Consider the following 23609-nt stretch of genomic DNA (forward strand, 5'->3'; position numbering starts at 1 on the left):
TTAAACTTTGAATTTAAAATTTATAAAAAAAATAGTGTACGTCGCATATTTCATATTCTAATTGTATCGATAATTTTATGAAAACCATTTTGCACTTCGATATATATTTTTTTATCATGCAAAAAATTTAGGATTGTATTAACATAAAAAGTCATAAATTAGTAGTTAACTAAAAATAATTTAAAAACCGGCTCAGTAGCAATATAACCATAGTATTTATGGGCTATAACTTTCTCGATAAACTGGTATATTTTGACCTTTTTCGAAATGAAACGGTATATTTGTGCATTCATTTTACGGCCACGCTGATTGGCTTGCAGCTGTGAAATCGACGTTTGTTTTAGCAAAACTATTAAATTTATTTTTTTAATTTGATGGGACTACTCACACACAAGCGTTTTGTGTACATTTATTAGTCGAATAATACAAAATTAATTTAAATTAATTGAATAATTGAATAATTGAATTAAATAAAATTTTCATGTGGATCCAAATCCAATTTTAAGTGTGAAAGCAGCCACAACACAACGAGAAAAAAATGGCAAACACATGTACAATTGTTAAAAATGTAGGTAACAGCAACCACACCAACTGCAGAAAATGAAAATTCAATAATCCGTGTGCTTCGTGTGGACATCGTGTTTAAGGTTAAATATATGGCAAAACAAAACTAGCGAAAAAAGAATTATGAAATATGAGTAAGAATCACAATTTGAATGAATGAGTACGCGAGTGTTGAGTTCAAAGTGATGACAGTGTTTTATAATCGGACGCACGGGCAGCGGGCGCGCTCTTAGTACCAATACAAACGCAAGCACGCATATGCACATATATATATATATGTACATATATACAATGAAATGTTTATAGTATGTTGTGCGCCTACGCAGTTCATTTTTGACCTCTCCAACGCAGCATAATCACATTGCTTCCCTTCCCCAGACTATCGCTTACTGCGAGTATTCCCAGACCCCAAGCAGCTGATTCATAGTCGCTATTTGGCAATGCATGCGGAACACTTTAAATTGCTCACAATAAAATTACAACGGTGTCACAGTGGTCGCCGTTTAATGACCCTGCCCCACTCTGGCGATGGCATAGACTTCGTATCCGTTATATAAGTGAACGATACTATAAATGTTATTATCGTGCGCCTGCAAATGTCGGTCTATGTTTTGAGTGCGTATGCCAAAAATTGAGAACACTGAAAATCTTCAGAACGAATACAACAACAACAACAAATACCAAAACAATTTAAGACAAGTCTGACGCCAACAGAACTTTAAGAAATGTGTAGCTGCCTCTTCTTTTTTTTTTTTGGCAACCATAGCTATTGTTGGTGTTTTTTCTGTTTTCCGATTACCGCGCGCGTTTCTTTTCCTTCCAAATTTATTTTAGAGCATTATGCCATCCACACACTTAGTATCATTATTCGTTGGCATTCGCAGTGCGCCTTTTCGTGCTTAACTCTGACAAGTTGATATGGTGCAATATAAAAGTAATAAAATAAAATTCATTAAGAAAAGAGCTCGCACACACATTTACATATGTATGTAGTTACTTCCGCGCTTAGAATGAAACAAATTAGCAATTGTCATTGATGCTCTTTAGTTTCTGAAATCGCCGGTTTTTATTTAGATTCACGATGGCGCTTTCGTTGCTACACATTTATATGTATATACGATACATATGTATATGTGTACTCGTATTATGCTTCCATTTGTTTTATTGGCTCTCCTGTTACGCAATGCAGCTGCCTTTCTAGCTGCATCAGCAACAGCGGCCACAAAGTTGTCGATAGCTTAAACTTATCGTCGAATCGCGTCACTGTTATCGTGGGTCAATTATCGCGCAAACCTTTGTGAACAATTCAACAACGACGGTCGGGGAATACCTCCGCTCTTTGCTATGTGCTGTGGGGAGGAATTTTTTTTGCCATCACATGCTTCCATTTCGCGAAACGGTCTTTGTGCGTCAGTAGAGTTTGATCGAGATGGCTTGGAAAGCATTTAACTAAAAAAGTCTCTTTTCGCTATTTGGTCTTTGACTCCAATTTTTCGCTTTTCGGCATTTACTGTTTCGTTTTACTTATACGCTGCCTTCCGCTGTTTTTTTCCACTTCGCCCCACCTAAGCGTTATTATCAAGTGATCACACGGAGTGCCTTGCTTTTATAAGCGAACGTTCCGTTCACCGCGAGTACGTCGCTATTGGCACGTAGTCTGTGTGACTGAGTTTGGCATCTCTTTGACTTGCTCTTAAATTATTCCATGCAGTACTCTAATAATAACAACAAAAACAGTACCAAAGACATTATAACTCAATAGAGTTTTTCGAATGGGAAGTTGCTGTCTAACGACGGCTTCTTTGGATGCCAGTCTGCGTTTTACCTAGCATGAAAATTATTTAACGCTTGCGCGGCGTTTAGTACACAACCCGCTAAATAAATGGTAATGTCTCGATTTATACATTAACCAAAAAACAGCAAGCAAGCTGAGTTTGATGTCAATAAGTTTTCTATACGTTCAATATCAATTTAACAGCGATTAATCATTTTGTACTTAGTTAAGTGATAGTTTTTATCGTGAAGATATCGACTGCAATTAAAAATAAGTAAAATAAATGTGTGTGTGTGTAAACAGTGTTGATTGTTGGTTAAAAAAACTAATTAAATAGTCGAAAAATATTTGGAAACTTACAAAAAAAATTAAAGTTTGGCTATCATTAATCAACATGTTAATATTAATATTTTATAAAAACTCAAATTAAAAAAAAAAATTAATTAATGCCAAGTAGCCACTGGACAATATTTACGAAAATACATATGTATAGGTATTCAATATATGTAGCAATGTTAATCTAAAAGTCAGTCCAAAATGAAATAGTAAAGCCAGATTTCCTGTTATCCGTTGTTGTCAAATTTTTCCTGCAGTTGTACTGATATGGCAATATTATAGAGTAAGGGAGTTGCCCTCGTCTGTGTGCGAAATAAGTTAGTGATAAATTAAATCCTTTGACGTTTGTTAATATTTATAGTATTAATAATCATCATTTTGACGTCGATGTATTATCAATTCAGTCCGTAACCAGTCTGGGCGTATGTGTGTGTGTGAGATAACCAGAGTTTCCATATTGAAATAGTTCGTAAAGCTAGCGAATTTTGTGTAGAACGGAGATAGTAGAAACTCAACGCTTATTGTTTTCATGTGAGTGTCAGTCAATTAACAAAACGGTTTAACAATCTAATTTGCAGCTACAAAACTAGCTAAACTTTGACCAGTTGGATTCATTGGAAATAATTGGATACAAACAAAAAAAAATTGAAAAATATTTTAAGAAGTTTCAACATTTATGCTATCCACAACATTAGGGGCCAATGGCGGCCCGATGCCGCTCAGTCCCTCAGCGCAGGCGACTCTCAGCAAACATCTGCCCAAGCTCCAAACGAAGCGACTCATGCAACAAGCGTCACCAGCAACGTTGCCAACCAAACCGCAGACTGTTGATGCTAGTTGCCTAACTGGTGAGTTGCAATCCATTTGCTTTGTGGTATTTACCATTTACCAACCATTTGCTAATGCTTATATTAATATATATAGATTTGTGCAGCAGCGAAAATTTGCCTGAAGTGGAAATATTTTCATTGCTGGAGGAGAAAATACCCAAATACAAAGTACGAAATGATTTTCTCACCGGGTTCTCGGGTTATGCGAATGAGGATTGGTTTGTACCAGCCCCAGCTCTACCCATTCCAGTAGAGGGTCTCGGATTGACCAAGGAACAGACTAGAGAGTGCCTCAATTATTTTCGTAAGTCTGCTTTACAATACTTTATCTTTGATATGTTATACTTTGTCATCAACGGTACACAACAACACAGAGACATTTATTAATTTGTTATTGCAATTATTGCTTTAGCTGCACAGTCAGCTACTGATAACATTAAACTATGTACTCATTCAAAGTTGTAGAAAGTATAATTTTAAAGCATCTTGGCTCAAAGAACTTTATAGGATCGAACAATTTATTGGAAAGCATTCTATTGTTATTCTCTGCAGTTTGTTTTGAGTCATACTCTAAATTAATTTTAATGAGTTAAGGTAATGATTCTAAAAGAAAACATATATTCCACCCATGGATATGTATATTTATACAGAAGGTTGTTGTTATTGTTTTGAGATCCTTAAATTGGTTAGATTCATATTCAAATCATCATATTATATAAAACATGCATAGAAATATCTATAATATGCTTTTCAAACTAAAACACTTGAGCGAGGTTTATGTATTATTCATGTGTACTTTTTATACATATGTATGTATATACAATTGGCAAATGCTATTTTTTGCAATGAGTAATTTGCTTATCCACAATGACAGCAGCTACAAATTGAAAAGTTTTTTGACATCGAATTGTATATTTAAATACTCTTAGGCTTATGCAAACACATCATACGCACATACATGATCTATGTGTGTAATATTGTTTATGGTCAATGTATTAATTTTTAAATATTTTTCAAAAAAACCTGTTTATTGTTTCTAGCGCAAACCAACACGCAAATTTCTTTTATCTGCGCGACAACGTCAAACAGATAAAAATAAATTGTATATGCATTATATTTGACGTCCAAATATCTCATGTCATTAATATTGAAAAGAAATAATTTTTGTATTTAGTTGGTAATATATGTTGGAAATTACTTTAATATAATTGCTATAGCAGACTAATTTTATAAATGTTTTGTATATTAACTTAAATTTTGAAACTAGAGAAATCTTATTTAAAAAGCCCGCCAGAGAGCTCGTTGTTGCCACTTGTTGCTTATTTGCAGTGTTGGTAAAGTACCCACAATAACAGCTGCTGTTAAAGACATTCACACAAATGTTTTCTGATTTGGTTAAACAATTCATACTTTTTCTTCGATTGGCAACTCTGTGTTTCGTGTTGCTGGTCACACTGTCAACTATCCGGCAATGAAATTCACACAAACCCCACTTTAACCATTCACACATCTCCCAGCTGCTTTAGTGCTTTCATGTGGAGCCGTCGCCGGCGTTTGGGGAATCGCTCTATTACCATTCCGCGTGCGTCGTCGGTCTGTGCGCATTTCAAAAGTGTGTTGTGTCAACTGACGGCGGCGCGCCGCTAGAAATTAGTAGTGCCAAAAAAAAATAAAAAGCAAGACGTAAGAGTCCGGGCATCGTTTTGTATTAATATTTAATTTATAAATATACACACGTCGACATTGAACCAAAAAATATAAATATTTATATTTGTCCCGCTTTATTCAACGTATGATCGGCAATCTACAATGTGTGGAAGTGAAATGTTATGTGCGTGTGCTAACAAGCAAAAATAAATAATAAGAAATATCTTGGAAAACCATAAGCGAAACGTTGGCTCTTTAAGCTCAAGCAATCGAAAATAATGATTAATACACACATACAACTGTGCAAAAAACAAATACTACAAAATCTAAACGAAACGATACATTTGGAATTTCTCCAAGTGGCAAGCAAGCTTGCGCCTGCTTGCTTTGCTGCCTGTCGGCGTCATACAACTAAATTTATTTTTAGGACAACAACACATACATACATGGCACGCACACAGCAACAAAAAATGTGTGTGTGTTATATGTGAATTATGAATAAGAGAATTTGTTGGCAGTTTGTAAACATTTAATGAATGGGGTCGACATTATTTCTTCTCTCTCAAGTGTAAGAGTTGTAACAGGCTGAGGGCCAAAGGGACGGCAAATCGTTTGTCAGCTTAATTTGTTCTGGCTTCAGCTTATTATGGATGACGCCCTTGCACTGTCGACCTCTCTTTCTTCCATTCAGAACATCTCGATTTCCTCGCTGCGCTTTACATAATCGGTTTACCATGTGTTTGTTATATGTGTGTGCACAAATGTTGCCGTTATTCCATTTCTTATTCGTCGAGTTTGTCTTGCTGATAAGCATTCGCTTACTCTCACACGGCAAAACATTTATTCAAATTGTGTTTCCCATTTGACATTCTTACACACATAGAGTTTGTTTGATTCCCTCAACCGGTGATGATAGTGTGCATTGTACTAGTCGCGAAGTAACGACTTTGTTAGTTTGTGGACCTCAACTTAGGATCTCAATTATACACGGTGACAAATGTCGCCGTCTTATACATACATTGCCGCGGTGAAGTGGTGGAACTAGTAAACATATGTACATAAGTGTATTATTCACTAGTAATTTTGTATATGATTCTGGAGTATCCAGTATGGTAGCTTCTACATATGCATATGTACATGGTTGTGTGTATTTTTTTACCGCTACGCAGTAGTAACGCCGCTTATCCAGTTACAGTTCTTTTAGCGGCTATTCTGGTCGCATATCTCCACTCTCTTCAATTTGTTGATAAATCATTATCAGCAATTGCAACGTTGCCTCTTCCGTGTTGCGCATCAATCAGACGCTTGGCTCTTGACACTTATCTGAGTGTGTGTGTGTGTGTGTGTCTATGTTTGAGTGCGTGCAAGTTTATCTCTAGACAAAAAGCGCGTTCCGTTGGCTAATCATCAGCTGCCGGCCACAGAAAATGATGAACCGCAATAAAAAATTGTTGTTGTAGTAACTGTTTCTGTTGTTGCAAGCTATTCGCTCATTAAATTGCCGATCATTTCCTCCAGACCTAAATACTAGTTGCTTATTTATTGGTGTTAAGCTGTCACCGGAGAAATATAATGCACAAGCACAAAATGGCAAAAATGTATGTCATGTGTGTGAGAGCTTTAGTGTGTATGAGTGTCCAATGTTGATTGGGTTCCGTACACTTCTTTAACAAACACAAATGCCGCGGTGACATACATGAATTACGTCATTTTACAACACTACACCTCGAAAATGACCTGTGTGCCAACGGCTGTTGTTGTTTTGGTGTCTTTTGCATTACTCTCTACCATTGGCCACTGGTCTATAATAGAGTAGGACGTTCATATTGCCAGCCAGCAATGGTAGGAATTAGCGCATAAAAATTGAGGGTAGTGTTTCTTAATTAATCTCAATTCAATTGAATCGGTGCATTTGCATTTAGTGCAAATAGTGGGATCTGTTATACCCGGAACGGCGCTCACTTACATATTACCAGTATTGATTGACGTTTAACGATCATTCACTCTTTTTCAAGCTTTACATTTTGACCATAAGCAGAAGCAGCATTAAATCGCTGCCCAACTTTTGCCAATGTAATTAATTACCAACAACTTTTTGTGAAAGTTTATGTGAACTAAAAAATACATAAAACTACAAGAAAACGCAAAAAAAAAGTTTGTCTTTAGCAGAGACTTTTTACCGTTTTCATTTCATTTTCGCGTGTGCTCCATTGATTGGCTTTATGTTTCATTCATTTTTGGCTGTGTATTTCTCACTCAAGTGTTTGAATTCATTTATAAAGGTCTCTATATTTGGGTATTTATTCAGTTTTGTTTACATAATTGCAATTATCATTCAGACAATTAACCAATCAACTTTTGCGGTTCTTAAGTATTCGCATATTTTTGTCATATGCTTCAAAAGCCATCCGATAACGTATTTTACTTGTCTTTTATCTCTCTTTCTCTCTCTGTCTCGAGTTCTCCCTTTTATTCAAGACTTGCCTTTTGAGTCTGACTCATAAATATTAGTATTTCAACTTAATTTGAGAGCTCTACGCTTTATGAATGTCAATGAACTGCAATAAGGTTTATATAAATTGTTCATGCATTCTCTTGCAATATTAATTGCTGGATTTTTCTATACCCTTTATAAAGTCTATAGAAAACAAATATAAAAGAAAATATTAATTTGATCTACACAAATAAGACATGTCGCATACAATAATAAAAAACGAACGAAAAGTGTCGGTACCAATTAAAGATATTAAGGGCGACCCAATATAAAATGTACAAGCAAGGATTGATCAGCATAGTTCCGTCTATCTTTTTGCAGAACATACTAGATAAGACGATTATACTTATTTATTTCCATTGATTTTTTTATATTCTCATTCCAATTAATGTAAGATAGAAGTCTCATAGTCGGGTAGTCTCACCAGTAATTGTAATACTTGGTTAACCTTCGTCTTCGAATTAATCAACACAAATTTTGTTGACTACGGCAGGATTATCAAGGGTGCCAAACATGTGTCAGTCAGTTTGTAGAACTAAGGAAAATTGTATTTTTATCATAAATATGTAAACCAGATATGAGAGAATATCCCAAATTTTTATGGGTTGCTGTTAGCTTTGATTTTGTATGTATTGCTGGTCATATATGTTAACTCTTGTTTATTTGGCACAAGCTCTAACAGCGTTTTTTTCTTCGTATCTAGTTCACTCAATTTTCATTCACTAGGTTGGCGTAATAAATCTGATCTGATCGTTATAGAGCTCAACATAGTTTTTGAGTTAATGTTGCATGATTTCCTCGTTTCTTGAGATACGTTATGGGCCCAACCCACATTGCATAACTCAGCATGCTGGGATGCAAGACAGAATTCCTCGATGTTCTTTCAACCTACACACAAAAGAAAGGTCTGGGATACGAGCTACATACGTGATCGTCAACATGTTGGCGGATGGAAGATGCAAGGGGTAATCACCTTTTGAAAAGTGGTTAATTTTGTAAACTTGTTTTGATATTCGACATTTTCCTAATAGCTGCTGTAGCAGTCGCGGTCGCCTCTAAAACATTTTCGACCAAGAGCTTTAGTCTCAGTTATTCCGTCCACTCTTTTTTTGTGAAGTTAAAAATGTTGAAATATTTCCCACTCGCACATTGTATGTAAATGCCGCAGACAGAGGTGGTATGCCAGTATGGCAGACGTTAGGTATAGTATAGTTATTGTATATATACAATTAGCCATTGTTTTCGGCTTGCATTTGTTGTGCAATCATAAGTGTTGAGAGATTAACAAAAATAGACCAGAAGCAACGATAAAGGCGAATATTGATAATGTGTCTGCATTTAGTGGATCAGTGAATCACAAAAAGCTGTAAGTTCATCTTAAATGCAGCAGTCAGCCTTGCTATGCGCAAAAAAAGGAAGCTCGTCAATTGACCTTACCAACTAATTTCCCGGCTGTGAACAGTTTTGAAAGCACTTGACATTAATTCTAGCTACACTGCAACAAATTCTCTGTATTCGAATACCAAAGTGTAGATAAATAAAAAAAAAACAATGTCCCAACAACCACAATAATATCAAGATTACCAACAATAAATTGAAATAAAAATGTCACTATTCAGCGACATCTTGCAAAAGAAACATCAAGAGCCACAGCATGCCAAATCCACAACTAAACCAACTTTACCTATTATCAATGAGCTGGTTATGGACTCAGAGTTGGAGTCGGAGGCGGAAGAGTCCGACGATTACAGTCTCAACTTTGTTGCTGGCCTCGGGACGACAAACCAGCATTTGAACAGCACCAGCTTGAGTAACAGCATCACCAGCAGCTCACTGAACTCTCTGACATCCAGCTGCACAAAAGAGTCGAATACGACGATCAGTGAACAACCGTCAAATGCCAGCAAACACTTTGAGAACACATACAAGCTGCTCGGTAGGCATCTCGAGAGCAATTGCCTGCGCACTGCGGACAAGTTGCAGCAGCTAGACAGACTGCAAGCCGAAAGCAGCCTGGAGAGCAGCAGTCTGAGCAGCTTAACTAGCTTGAATAGCTCCTGTGCCGCCGCCTCGCTGTCGGCCATTGTCAATGGTACCGAGCCGGCTCCCACTCGTCTTGAACTCGAACTGGAGGCCGTTGAGCGCATGCGCGTCATAGTCCAGCAAATGAAGTCAACGCCCAAAGAGTCACAATCAGTCAGTGCATCTGCACCACTCCTGGCACTGTTGCATGATTTCGCTGCCAAAGGACAACCAGCTTATAATGCCAATCCCAACAACAGCACGCCCTGCACTCCAGCACCAAGCCCCATTACGGGTGCTCTGCCTCCTGAGGGACCCAACTTCGAGCTGCCCCCAGGACTGCTGGAAACGGCTAGCTCCTGGGAGCTCATGTATTATGCATCCAAAAATGTCGATGGCAAGAATTGCCTTAAAGTTGTGCGCAGTCTCTTGACCAACAAAGGTAAGCAGCAACCTTAACAAAAACATTCCTAAGAAAAGCAAGAAAGCCACAGTTGCATATGTTCGATTAAAAGCGAGAAGAATTTAAGTGTGACCAAATCTTTTAATTGTAACTGCACCTGGTTTCTGATATTGAAAAATCTTTGATTCAACTATTTAGACTGTCGGTGTCACTTGTATATAGTATAATGAAATAAATAAGTAGCTTCTTATTTCCTCTAGAAATGTTGTAATATTTGAGATCCGATTTAATTCCGCTGTTAGGAACCCTTTAAAACATATACTTCGAGTTCTTTTAATTAAATAATAATAATTGACTGAGTTTCTTTCATTCTGTTGCATTTGAGTTGAGGGTCAACCATCAATCCAGAGGCCACACTTATATTATCAGGCCGATGGTGGTTCGATTGAAAGTCTTTTGCCAAATTATCATTATCAGCAAAGAGTGCAGTAAATGCGCTGCAAAAAAATCCCTCGATGTAGGCTTTTAACGTATCTTATCGATTGTTGTTGAACTTTCCCGTCGTTTAATGTTTTCTCAAATCATTTTCTGTATTTCGCTTGTTTGTTTGTTTGTTTCTCTCTGTTGTGGTAGACGTGTGTAGAAGCACGACAGCACATTTCTGTCTAGTTTTATATTTGTTAAATGTTCGGACTTTGTTTTTGTTTTTCATAAGGCACTTATTAGAGCTCGGGCCGCTAAGTCTCGACGCTGCTTGAATTAATCATTGGCGTAGACTAAATCAATGATAAACTACGCAACATATTTGATATATGACCGAGATTCTAATTCTTATTTTTGAATATTAAGGAAATTTACGCATTTGTTACGGTGAAAATATAATTCTTGAACATTTTCTGTTTACACTTTTTTTCCGTCATTGCTTTGCATGACGATAAACCGAAGATTCATGCAGTCACATTGCTAAGCACACAATCAGTCCTACGAAGCACCTGCAATCGCAATTTTTTGTTTAACACTTAATATTTTCATTTGTTTTTTTTTATTTAGTTTTTGCTACTATCGCTCACTAGTAATCTTGGCTAATGCTTGGTGAAAAGGTGAGCAAGCGTTTTGCATTAACCAACAGCAATAAAAATTGCGAAGCCCTTCAACACAATCATCTATTAGCAGTATACAAAAATACATTAATGTGCTTTTACGGACATAATTGAGAAAATACTATACCTTTGATTCTGTTTGTTGCAAGTCGACGACATTTTCAATTCGACTATTAAAAGCAAGTAAGAAATCTACAGTTGAATGTGCTCGACTGTGAGATACTCGGTACCCATTTCTATGAAACATAAAGCAATAAGTATAGGTAGTATTCCTAAAATGTACCAAAATATGTCGATATATTATGCCAATCAAAAAGCAATTAAGTCTTGACAGCGGTACTAGTATTTTGAAATATAAAATTATTTCTTATATAACTTAAAATTGGTATCTGATCACAAGCAAATTTATAGATAGTTATTGTATGAACCTACATATGAGGATAAATCTTTTCGAGCGTGGAAGTGAGCGTAGCAAAAATCTAAAAGAACCTTGATCTGCGCACAAAAATAATTATAATTCTTTCTTTTGAAGTCTCTGAGATCCAAATGTTTTTATACGCACAGTATTCAGATCGTCTTTTTGTATCTGCTGATGCGTTGATCAAGAATATATATATTTTATAGGCTCAAAGATTGCATCTTTCTGCCTGTTATATAAATTTACCCTTCTACGAGTACAGGGTATTCAAATTGAGTTTGTTAATGTTCCTGGGAAAACACAAACACCAGGAATAGACTGATTTCAGACTTAATGATAATTGCATTTACACTTTTAGTCTAACCAAACAGAACGGACAATAAATACGTAAACATAGACCAAGTTCAGCTTAGATATACAAATCACAACAACGTACTAATTGAATTTTCATGATTTAATGGATCATTGACACGTGCTTGTTGTATAACCTATTTTAATATACTCGAACTGTTTAAATGTTATTTATTTGATCATAAATTTCCCCAGTCTAAATAAACTAAGTTCGAGTGCTGAAATGAGTTCCGAATTTCTACCTGTAATTTTCTGTTTGCATTTATGATAGGGTCTTAGAAGAATTTTGTTAAAACAGGACAAACTGAAAATTCTCGCCTTTTCCAAGAATGGGATATGAGATAAGGATTAGCTAGTGAATTTGTAAACTCACGAATATTTATCTATTTGTGATAGCTATGGTTAAAACTAAGATCTTTAACTACTAAAACCAATAATTTCATTTGATATGCATATGTACATAACATTACATTTACATTCTCATATCGTCATTATTTGCTTACTTGTTTGCGATTTGCGCACTCGTATACTTCTTCAAAATAGCGCGCTTAAATTTAATGCTGGCAATTCTGTAAATATACACACTCTCTTTCGCTCTCTCATGGTTGCTTTTAACATTACAGTCTACTTATAACAGCGGCATAACAGAGCCATTGTGTACTCTCAATTATGTTGTTGTGGATGCCATTTTTGGTGGTGGATTCCAATACAACAACAAAACAACAAAATATTCACTGTGAGCGTTGGCTTCTCGTGTATCTGTGTTAATCCGCAAAATTACACAATTCGTGCCAATTGTAAATGTGAAAAAACTAGAGAAAATTGTCAAAATGTAATTGAGATTCACATTTATATATTTTTGTAGTGAAAACCCAAATTAAAAAAGAGCGTACAAAACAAAACGTAGCTAGCAAAAAATTGAACGACAAAACGACACTTTGCGTTTGTGTACGGTGAGCTGAGAGTGTATGCGTGTCTCCGCGTACAATCGTACTTGTGTTCGTGTATGTGTGTGAGTCAATCTTTCCGACTGCGTGCTCCGTCACGAGTTTGGAGCGCCGTTTGCCCTGCTGCCTTTAAGCCTTAGAATTCAATTTGCAGCAATATTTGTTGCGTTTGTTAACGTCTGGCAACCTTTGGACTGTCTTCAGCCTTGTGGGGTATTGCTAATACCAAATGTGTTTGTTGTCGTTGTGCTGGCCAGTGAAGTGAAACGCCCGTGAAGTTCGGAACGACAAAAACTCGACCAAAAAAAAAATTAACAAAAAAAACAAGTCTGCGAATATTTTCGACACGTGAGTTCCTCATTTGCGATCTTTATTGCTTGTTTTCCTATAGAATCTACAGCTGTTGTTGTTATTGCAGTTGCAGAAATACTTCTCACCGAAAAGTTTCCTTTCACTGAATCTCTCTTTTGGGAAAACGCCTTTTACTTCTGCTGCCTGCAGTTCGCAGTCATTTCGGTGCCTGATGCGCTGTCGCTTGCTTAGCTCAGTCCTCTGTCCTCTGCAGCGTCGGCCGACGATTCTGCCAGTGTCAGTGTCAATGTGTTTGTGTTTGTTTTAAAGTGGCTTTAAATTTGAGAATTTTTGATCTGCGCTCACAGCTAAATTTATAAACTCGGAATACTCGTTTAGAAGTTCATACGAGCTGTTTTCTGTTTCTTTCCTGGTCAGAGCGAAGCCTCTCAGTTAAAAATAAGTTTCAAACAAACAAAACGAATCGGTTTGTTGGACGAATCAATATTGCGCAAGCTCAGCACTCGAAGAGGTGGTGGCAATTGAGAAGAGAGCTTCAGTAGAATATTATAAGAGAGAATAATTGTCGCGACAGATTCGGTTTTCAGTTTCTCTGGTGACTTCACGCAATTCGCATTAATTTAGCGTTTAATTTAACAATTTGTTGCTGTCTGTGTTTTTGCAAATCATTCCAAACACATTAATTGTAAAATTCATGTGACTAATGTGAATATGACATGGCGACTAACAAAAACAAACGATAAACGATAGACCACCAAAGGGAAACAGCGAACCACCATTACCATCACTAACACCACCACAACGACCATCACACAATGAAAAACAAATCCCAGTGCCTTGGACGAACATTTTACAATGAAATCTCTTAAAACATTATATAATACTGCGCAAAATACAAAAAAAATAGAATAAAATTAAAGAAATCTAAATATTTAAAAAAAGACGACACACAGGGAATGCAAGTAATGCAGAGTGACAAGGGATTTATTTTAATAGCATCGAACCAAAAACAAAAATAACAAAACAAAGTATTTTCGCCATGACGCACGTAAATAATGCAAGTGGAGACATACCACCAGAGAGGGAGACAGAGGCAGATGAGCGGCAAGTGGCGCCAACTGCCGGCAGTACCATATATCGATTTTTGTCCACTGAGAGCATAAGCGGCTCCCCTCGAGAGGATGCTGTAGATGTTGTTAAGTCGACAGTCAATTGCTTAGAGCAATGCGATTATGCTGCATGCCAAACGAAAGCGTTGAGCAATTGGCCCGACGATTTTTGCATCATAGACAATGAACTTGAGTACGAGGATGAACTCGAGCTCTCAGCTGGTGGTAGTACAACAACAACAGCAGTAGCAACTCCATCCAATGAATGCGGCCTGTTGGTCTTCGGGTTGGGTGAGCGGGACCAGCAAAATGAACAATTGCTTATGGAAGGTATTTTGTAGTGATATATTCCAATGATCTATTGATCGACCATCTTAATAAATTGATGTCGATAATATAAACCTATGGATCACACATTACGTGAAATCGATAAGTTGTGAGAATGTCGCACACTACACGCACTTAGTTATCGATTACTTTGTTTGATAGTAGTATTGGGTAGTTATTGAAGATGTGTTTATTTGCATTGCAGTTCTATGTGGTAATCGCGTCAGCCAAATGACTCGCGCTTACGATGACATTGAAGCTGTGACGCGTCTGCTCGAAGAGAAGGAAAAGGACTTGGAGCTGACTGTGCAAATTGGCAAGGAATTGCTAACTCAAAACAATGGACTTGAGGCGCGGGTTAGCGATCTGGAATTGGATCTGAAATCTGCCAACGACGATCGCGCTCAGCTCCTACATGAGCTACACAAAAAGAACGAACTGATATCGGTGCTAACCAACGATGCTGACGATGGCACAGATGCGGGTAAGTCTAGATTGTTAACTCACATTACAAATGAATAAAGATCCTAATTCACTACATATAGACACACCCACAATGTCCAAATCGATCACACTGGATCTGTTGCAAAAGAAAGTGAATTCGTTGTTGGATGAAAACAAAACGCTAAAGAGCGAAGCCACACAGTTGGCGCATCAGACGGACGAAGTGGAGGAACACGAGCGACGACTGATGGCGGATATCAGTGCACAATTAAACGACGCGAACTCCCAGTACGATAATATAAGTTTGGAGCTGGAGCGGCAGCGCGAGGAGAATCGCTTGCAGCATGAGCAGATTGTCAGTTTAACGGCACGCCTGGCAGAGGCAGAAATGCGGCTGCATCAGCTCACGCAGGACAATGATGAGCACTTGTCACTGCTGCACGTGACCAAGGAAAATCAAAATGCATTGGCTCTCGAGTTGGTAGAGTTTAAGCAGCGCTATGAGGAAGTGCTTGCATTGCTGCACTCTGCCCAGGATCAGTTGAAGCAGCAGCGCAAGCGATCGCAACCGCAGGCGCGCAGCTCCTTCCTGGGCGGGCTGGGCACTAATGGAGCGGCTGCCGCCGTCGCCGTAGAGTCTTTGCAGTCGGAACTGATGGAGTCTTCGCTGTACTCCGAGATTAGTCTGGATTCGGGCATATCGGGCGACAGCCAGCGCAGTGCAGATCGCATTAGTCGCATGATGTCACAGCTGCCTGGTGGCATGGGAATGGGCATGACCACCAGCCTGGGATCGAGCAGTATCTATGGCCAGCCACCATATAAGCGTGCATTTGATACGGTGCGCTGCGCCACTAAGTGCGGCAACTACATGGACAGTGGAAATGTGTCGATGACACAGCTGGGTGCAATGTCCATGAGCAGCTCATCGGGACCGCGCATGGCGTCGATGGCCTATCCCGCTGGATCTTATTATCGCGGAGCCAGTGGCGGCAGCAGCAATTCGCTGGGGCTTAAGACGCTTTCTAATGAAAGCCTCAACTCGCAGTCAGACGATGGCTATCCAGCACAACCATCTGGTGTGCCTGGCGCTCCAGGGGCTAAGGAGCTAGAGGCGGCTCTAAAACGCCTGACACCTGCCGAGGTGTTGGCTCGACGCGCTATGCTCTCCTATGCTCCAGCCGGCACTTATAACTATGATGAGCCCCATCAAGGGCGATGCGGCGGATCCGCTGCTCAGGCGGCCACTGCAGGATTGGGCATGGGCATGAACTTGCCAATGGGGGTGCGAACACCGGACAGCATTATGTCAACGGGTTCAGGGTCTTCGGGTCTTACAACGCACCAGTGGCGTCTTCCAGAGAAACTGCAGATTGTTAAGCCTATGGAGGGATCACAAACGTTGCATCATTGGTCGCGTTTGGCGACTCCGACACTCAGCGGCCTCTTGGAGGAAAGACCTGGCGTTACCATACGCGGTGGTCGCGGTCTCGATGATCTGGGCATGCAGGTGTACACGCTATCTGATGTGGAGGAGGATGTCAGTGAGGAGCTGGGTCTAGGCAAGCAATTTGAAGCGCCCGGCTGTACCTATACGTATACTAATAGCATGGTAATGCATCCGGACGATGGCTTCGTCAACGATCTTTCATTTCTCTCCCAGTCACAAGTATCCTCTCGCATGGCATCCACGTCAACATCAAGACAACCAAGGTGGGTTCCCATGTTTTCTAGTGAATTCTTTTTTGTCATTACTAAATTTTTAAAATTGCAGTTGTCCCGCAACACCACGTGCTGGGATGTCACGGAAGAATTCCTGCTCGACGTTTTCAGTTAATTTGGGTCTGGCTGGCATGCTGAATGAACGCGGCATTAAGGCGGTCACGCCCAGTGCTCTCAACACTCCAGCTGGTCCAAATTACTCTCCGACAGTGACGCCCTGCAACAGTCCAGAAGGATCACCGCCTCGCGCTCAATCGCCTGAGCCGTTATTTGGGTTGCTATCGTCTGGTGCAGATTTGATAAGACGCAAATTAGTTGGGTCCAACAGCTCTTCAGATACGCAATTACATCGGAGCTTGAGCAAACAGCAGCATCAGCAAAAGGTGATGCTATCACAGCTGGAGCGAAGAGCTCTGCGTTCGCTGAATTTGATCGAGAAGGTGGAGAGCATCGGACTGGAGAACATAATCAGTGCACAGCGTGGAAATGGACGTGGCAGCGGCATTGCGAATCGGAGCAGTTCGCCTCTGTCACAGTTGAGTAACAGTAGCTGCGACAGCCTACAGAGTTTGCATACTAGCAGCAACAGCATCGTGGACGATATACACTTTGATCGCGCACAAATCAAAGGTGTTCTGCACCGAGGTCTTAAATCCCCTACACCCACTCCAGTTACCACAAATGCAGCACAGATGCCCAGTAGCAGCAGTGCCACAACCAGTGCCTACAACAGCGAGGATAGCGACGATCAGGGCATTGTGCTACAATTGAAACCCCGTGCAACATCAACAACAACGACAACTCCGGCAACACTGTCGAAACATTCAGCTGGAGGAGCAGCTGCAGCAGCAACAGCAACAACAGTAAACGGGTCGGGCATGGGAACTGGAGTCTCTGCCGTCGCCACGGCCAATGAAACGCGCATCAAGCAAATGCAACGACAGAAGTCGCGTCGTAATCTTAAAAATGGTATGGCTGCTCAGCGTCCCGATTTGGGCACCATTGGTGGTGCTAGTGGAGGCCGTGTACGTCCAGATCTTGGCAAGGTCTCAGATAGCAGTGGTACACCAAGTACGGCAACAGCGTCATCAACGACAGCCGCTAAGAGCAGTGATAATCTAGACTCGAGGGCGGCGTCTCAGAGCATTACTCAGTCATTTGTGGGTTCGGTTAGTTCCTTGTTGTTTGGTCGTAAGGGCGGTTGGCTGTAAACTTAACATGTATACACCCCACAAACTCCTCACTCCCCATACACACACTAGTATATATTTATATACATGTACTCACGTATGGATGCTAGGAAGACTCCTTAAAAGAGACAAGCGCGTCGGATTATGATTTCATTTTACAGTTTTAGTTTATTATACTTATATTTATATAACAATAACAAACAAAACACAAAAGCCACACGAAATAATAAAATGGGTTCTATTTGTCACCGTCTCTGCTCCTGCTGCCGCCGTCGCCGTTGCAGTGACCACTTATTTGATGGACGACTTTTTGTCGCGATGGATGTTATGCAACACTGGCGACGTCCACTGTCTTAGTGTTTGTAGCTGTGATTTGTAAATATTTGTAGTAAAATGTTTAAATTTAGTAGTTAATATTAATGAAACTTTCACTTGTTTTTTGCTTTTACAACGGCGACTAACTTTAAGCTAACCAGAACACAAATAGTAACCAGTACCGACCCAACAAAAAAAAATAGTTAGTGCAAACAACAGTTAGTTCCAAAGCAGCTTTTTATTTACTCAACAACATTATTATTATAATTATACTTACAACAAATATTGTTTTTGCCAATTTTGTATTTATTTCCATGTATGTTTACATAAAGGATACGAAACGAAGATAGCCTACGATATATTTTATTTTTCTTTAACAAACTTTTGTGTATAAATAAAAAAAAATGTGCGATTTAAAATTATGTATATAAGAGAAGAGATAAAAAGAAACTAGTGGATATGCAAAGATGAACATATATTTTTTTACACATGTATAGTTTACGTTTTTGCTTTCCACTTGCTACGTCTTCAAGTAAAATTTTCAATAATTTACCCGCTTGCATTATTCTAAACTGTATATTTCGCATACATATGTATTTTCTTTGGGCTTTGTACGCGCACACATATAAGGAAGAGAGTATCCCAAAATGTTTACTATTTGTTTCTAGTCTTGTTCAGTACTCATTTGGCTATACGACTTATTTGATGCATAGCTCCTAAATTGAGTGCCTAAGATATATCCATGCAAGCATCTGATCAAAAATCGAAATGATAATTTGTTTTTTGAAGATTCAATATTTTTCTAATCGATTTATGTGTTAATTACCACCACTGTTGGCTAACATTGCACAGTTTACACACATGTTAGTACACCACTGTTAGCTAACTGCAGGAATTCAGATAACACGACATAACAAATGCAATATTATTGCAAATCAATAATTTTGAAAAAATTGTCTTTGCTTTTCTTATAGAAATTTTTGTCTATCATTTGAATTTCATTGACTCAGATATCACTCAATTTAAAAAATATATTAAAATCAAGAGCAACATATACATATATTGACGAAATTCTACTCGCTTTGAGAATTTAAGTTTACAATACCAAAATAAAATAAGTAATTATGTACACAAAGAGGAAACCGGCATTAAAGGAGTGTGCCACCCTCCCCCAAAAACAAACAAAAATGAAAATGTGAAAGTTATTAGTTTTAATTATTATCAATATATTTATTTACGTATGCAAAAATAAAGAGAAACATCGTTAAATATAAACTTTTATCAGTCTTGTCTGGATTATTCAACATTTTATTTTTTAAGCAACTTAAACAAAAATAATCCAATTTATTTCCATAACTCGTTACTGGTGGAGTGTTAGATGTGTGTGTCCATGATGGCGCGGTCTCCGAGAAATACCAAGTAAAGCGTTTGAAAGAATGTTTATGTATGTTAAGCGTGTAAATGATTCTTACCTACCATTGAACAAAATCATATTTTGGATTTTCTACAAAACGTTTAATTTTCATATATCGTTTTTATTTCATTGTAATGACTAACATTTTAAAAAAATTACAATTCAATATTGGATAAATTAATTGTAAGCTTTATATTTTTGTAATTTCTGCTTTATCTTCACTATAATTTATTAAATTTGTTATATAAGGTTTGTTTCATTTTTTTCTTCATGTTCATTTTCTCAATTTTCTTTGAAGTGTTATTTTTTCATTTTTTTTTGTAATATATATAATTTTCTGATGCTGTTGTTTTGCTTGCTCATTTTGTAGTATTGCAACTATTGCGGGTATTATTTAAATGTATGTAGTCATTAATGTAAAAATTGTGTATTTAATTTATTATACAATTTATTTATTTATTTATTTAATATTTTATTTATTTAATATTGTATATGCTTTAATAAGTAATTTATATAGTTATCCAACTTGCAGCTTGGTATAGAACAGAAAAAGAAGTGCTGGCAAAAATGTAAACGACGATAGGACCATTTGCATTTCATAAAGCGTACTTTACTTAGTAAAAGAAAGAATTGCAATATAAAATCTGACTTAACATAGTATCTTCTAGATTCTCGTTCGTTGCTACCTCTTAAATTGTAATGTACTCGTATTTATGTTGATTGGATTTGGTTTTTAGAATATATGTTCTCACTATACAATGAGCTAGTTTTCGGATGGGCGCAACGCTAAACTAAACATGCAATTAAGTACATTTGTCTAAAAGTTATATACTATCATCATTGAAATGCAGTATTTAGTTCATATAAACAGATTGCATCCTTCCACTAGGGTCATATATTTTTAATTTTTGTGGTTTATAGTGAATCATTTTTAGGCTTCCTATAACTTGTATTGCTAACATGGTGAATTATTGTTTAGCTTTTCTTGATCTTTTCTATATTTATTGCTGTGTTGCCTGACCCTTGACAGTATGTTCAATTGATTTCGTTACGTTTGGGTACATCATAATCTACTGCTTTTACTGTTATTTATATATATGTATGTATATATACTCCCGATTACATCCATTTAATGGAAGTAAATTGGCTTGAAATAATATTAGAATTGTTACATATTTTTTTGGAGCTATTTTGTTTTGAAAAATTAAATAAACATAAATTACATTAATTAATACATACAATTTGATACCAATACGATTATGGGTTTATCTTTAGTTTTATCTAATAACTGGGTCGCAATTTTTATATATTTTTTGTGGGTGTTTGAATAGATTTAGTTTTTTTTTTATTTCGATAAATTATTTCATGTTTTTTTGTGGTTTTTTTTTTTGTTTGAAAAAATGAACACTTTTTATCTGGTGGGAATATACATATGGTTTTGGAAATCTATTGCACAGAACATGAATTTTTGTGGCCATTTTTGTGCTTTAGCCGCGCTTTGGGCTTGTATTTCTCCAAAAAATGACAGCTGCTTGGCATTAATAGCGCCGCGTCGTTTACTGAAATTAGAAATACCATATAAAAATATAGAATAAATTGGGTAATTCAAATGCATTACTCACTCTCTAATCATTTCAACAGCCGCTTCATATTTCAAGCCCAATTCGATTAGTGCCAGTGCAACCAAAACAGGGGCACGTCCCAGACCAGCGACGCAATGAACGGCAACGCATGCCTCGGGATTCTGTTGGTATCTGCGATAAGCGTAAGAAAGATAACAGTCAGAATAAAATATAAAAATAATGTGCGTGTATAGTATATACACAGATAATAATAGAGAGAGAGAGAGTAAAATATTTAAAATATAAAATCATACTTAAGCAATACGAAATTTGGCTTTTATATATTTTTCTAAACTGTTGCATGTACTTTACTTTAACGTTTACAAAGCATTGGGATCTACGCTTACCGACAAGTCTCATTATCAACAAATGCAGTATTATTAAATATAGCTGCTGCTTCGCTTGTATCAGTTTCATAAGCTGTTAGAGGCATTGTATCTGTATCTGTTGTTCTTGTTGTTGCTGATGTCGCTGCGGCGGTTGCGGCCGAGAGACTGGCTCTGGCTCTGGCTGTGGCTGCTGTCATTGGAGCTGTTTTTGGTAGGTGTCTGAGCGAGAAACGCTTATGTCTGTAGTAGGATAGTGTAGCGCTTGTGGACTTTCTAAAACTAGCCAGCGGATAATAGCACACAAACCAAGAAACGAAACGGAACACATACATATACAAATTCATATATACATATATAAATAAATGTATATATGTACATATATATATATATATGTTGGATATGGGGTAAGATTACCAAAATTACAAAATTTACTTCAAGAGTGAAGAATTTTCGGTTTGAAATAAAAATAAACCAAATATGTACAGACTGAAAATAATTATGAAAGTGATTTATATTGCACAAAGTGTACGATAACATTAAAAACAGAGAGCGTAAGATCAGCGAGGACTATGGGAAATGGTACTATAATCTGTATGAGTATGTGCGTGTGTGTATATTCTGCATATATGTATGTGTGAGTGATTTGTATTTTCTTTAATATACGATTTTCAATTTACAACTGTTTTCGATGAGTTACTTCATTGGGAGCGCAGTCATTTTAATGTTGTTAGCAGCTTGGGCGTTATTTAATTGTTAATTGTAATAGTAATTTTTCAATTGTTTTTCGCATTTCTTTTAAATTTTAATTTTTTTGTCAGTGTACAAAGCAACAAATAATAATACTGACTTGATAAAAATCAACTTTGGTATCGCTTATGTGAATCAAAACTCAATATTTCGATAATAAATTATCCACAATTTTATAAGTGTCTAAACTGAAATAAATCTATAAAAAGTCTTATAAAAATATGTATGTGCTATTGATTTTATATTTAATCGCCTATAAATATTATGATAATTTCTAATTCTCTTGTTAAGATGTGGTAAAATAAATATACATCGAGAGATCATCAGCAAAAGAAATGAAATTTACTAATATGAATTTCACTCTTATTGCATGAAGCTAACTCGTGACTGATTCCTATTGAATTTCATTTAATAGTTAAAAATTGACTTACTTATCCTTCAGGACCTCGAACCACTCATCAACGACCTGTTGTGGCGGGAACGTGCCATCATCAAAAGCTAGATCCTTGACAGTAATGCCTTGGGCTTCCAGCTCATCCGTGTTGTAGCTGGGCTCGCAAACACGCACCACAGTGTTAACATTGTTCTTTTTTAAGCTCCTACAAAGAAAACATTTTAAATAAATTAATTCATTGATCCATTAAATATGAAAGTACGGTTACTCACCATAATGTAGTGATTAATTGTTATGTCTGATGGTCGATCGGTGATTAGGAACTTCATGCCCTTATACTCAATAAGAGCAGGTGCTGGGCGTAGATCTTTTTGACGCATTCTGATGCCTTAACTTTACTTTTTAAATCAGATCAGTTAATATGTATAGATGATATTAAATTAGTCCAATTGCCTACTTCTTTTCTTTAAACTCAACGTAAATATTCTTTGTATAAAATAAATTTTCAAAAATGTCTGGGCTAATTTAACAATCTGATTAGACTTTGGGAAGTTATTTGATTTTATGTTGTAACTCGACAAAATTCAGCTTAGTAAATGATTTAGTAGAAGTTTTTCGATTTTTCGTTTTTGATTAATTGATTAATGTTTTTGTAAAAAAAAATATATGTATATATATATGAATATATATATATGAATATATATATATAAATATATTTATATATATATTATATAATTAGACGTTTCGTAAGCTTTAGGTTCCTATATCAAACACATGCAACACATATAGCTTTTTTAA

General features: G+C 37.1%; 2 protein-coding genes across 6 annotated transcripts; one reads left to right on the top strand and one right to left on the bottom strand.

The window, feature by feature from the left end:
- Nucleotides 1-307: 307 nt before the first annotated feature.
- On the top strand, nt 308-19249 carry LOC133850705 (trafficking kinesin-binding protein milt). 5 transcript variants are annotated; one of them, XM_062286865.1, is made up of 6 exons: nt 308-568; nt 3253-3522; nt 3599-3808; nt 14840-15118; nt 15180-16791; nt 16853-19249. In XM_062286865.1, the coding sequence occupies exons 2-6, from the start codon at nt 3351-3353 to the stop codon at nt 18009-18011; spliced, it is 3432 nt and encodes a 1143-aa protein (XP_062142849.1). In that variant the 5' UTR covers nt 308-568; nt 3253-3350; the 3' UTR covers nt 18012-19249. The 5 variants fall into 5 exon arrangements, with proteins under 5 accessions (XP_062142849.1, XP_062142847.1, XP_062142852.1 ...); XM_062286863.1 differs by lacking the exons at nt 308-568; nt 3253-3522; nt 3599-3808 and adding an exon at nt 9149-10109; XM_062286868.1 differs by lacking the exons at nt 308-568; nt 3253-3522; nt 3599-3808 and adding an exon at nt 12753-12771.
- Nucleotides 19250-20457: 1208 nt separating this feature from the next.
- On the bottom strand, nt 20458-23468 carry LOC133850708 (PRL-1 phosphatase). The gene is given in 5 exon segments (XM_062286874.1): nt 20458-21240; nt 21242-21278; nt 21342-21473; nt 22849-23016; nt 23085-23468. Coding segments are annotated over 5 exon segments (519 nt in total). The 5' UTR covers nt 23192-23468; the 3' UTR covers nt 20458-21165.
- Between the last annotated feature and the right edge of the window lie 141 nt (nt 23469-23609).

Source organism: Drosophila sulfurigaster, chromosome 2L (genome assembly GCF_023558435.1).
Source record: "Drosophila sulfurigaster albostrigata strain 15112-1811.04 chromosome 2L, ASM2355843v2, whole genome shotgun sequence".
NCBI lineage: Eukaryota > Metazoa > Arthropoda > Insecta > Diptera > Drosophilidae > Drosophila > Drosophila sulfurigaster.

Bases quoted from the DNA above. Each gene is read 5' to 3' on its own strand.
- LOC133850705 (XM_062286863.1), top strand. From the start codon at position 9,251: ATGTCACTATTCAGCGACATCTTGCAAAAGAAACATCAAGAGCCACAG. The intron at 10,110-14,839 runs GTAAGCAGCAAC...TTTGCATTGCAG, and splicing joins CAGTCTCTTGACCAACAAAG to TTCTATGTGGTAATCGCGTC. The intron at 15,119-15,179 runs GTAAGTCTAGAT...CACTACATATAG, and splicing joins TGACGATGGCACAGATGCGG to ACACACCCACAATGTCCAAA.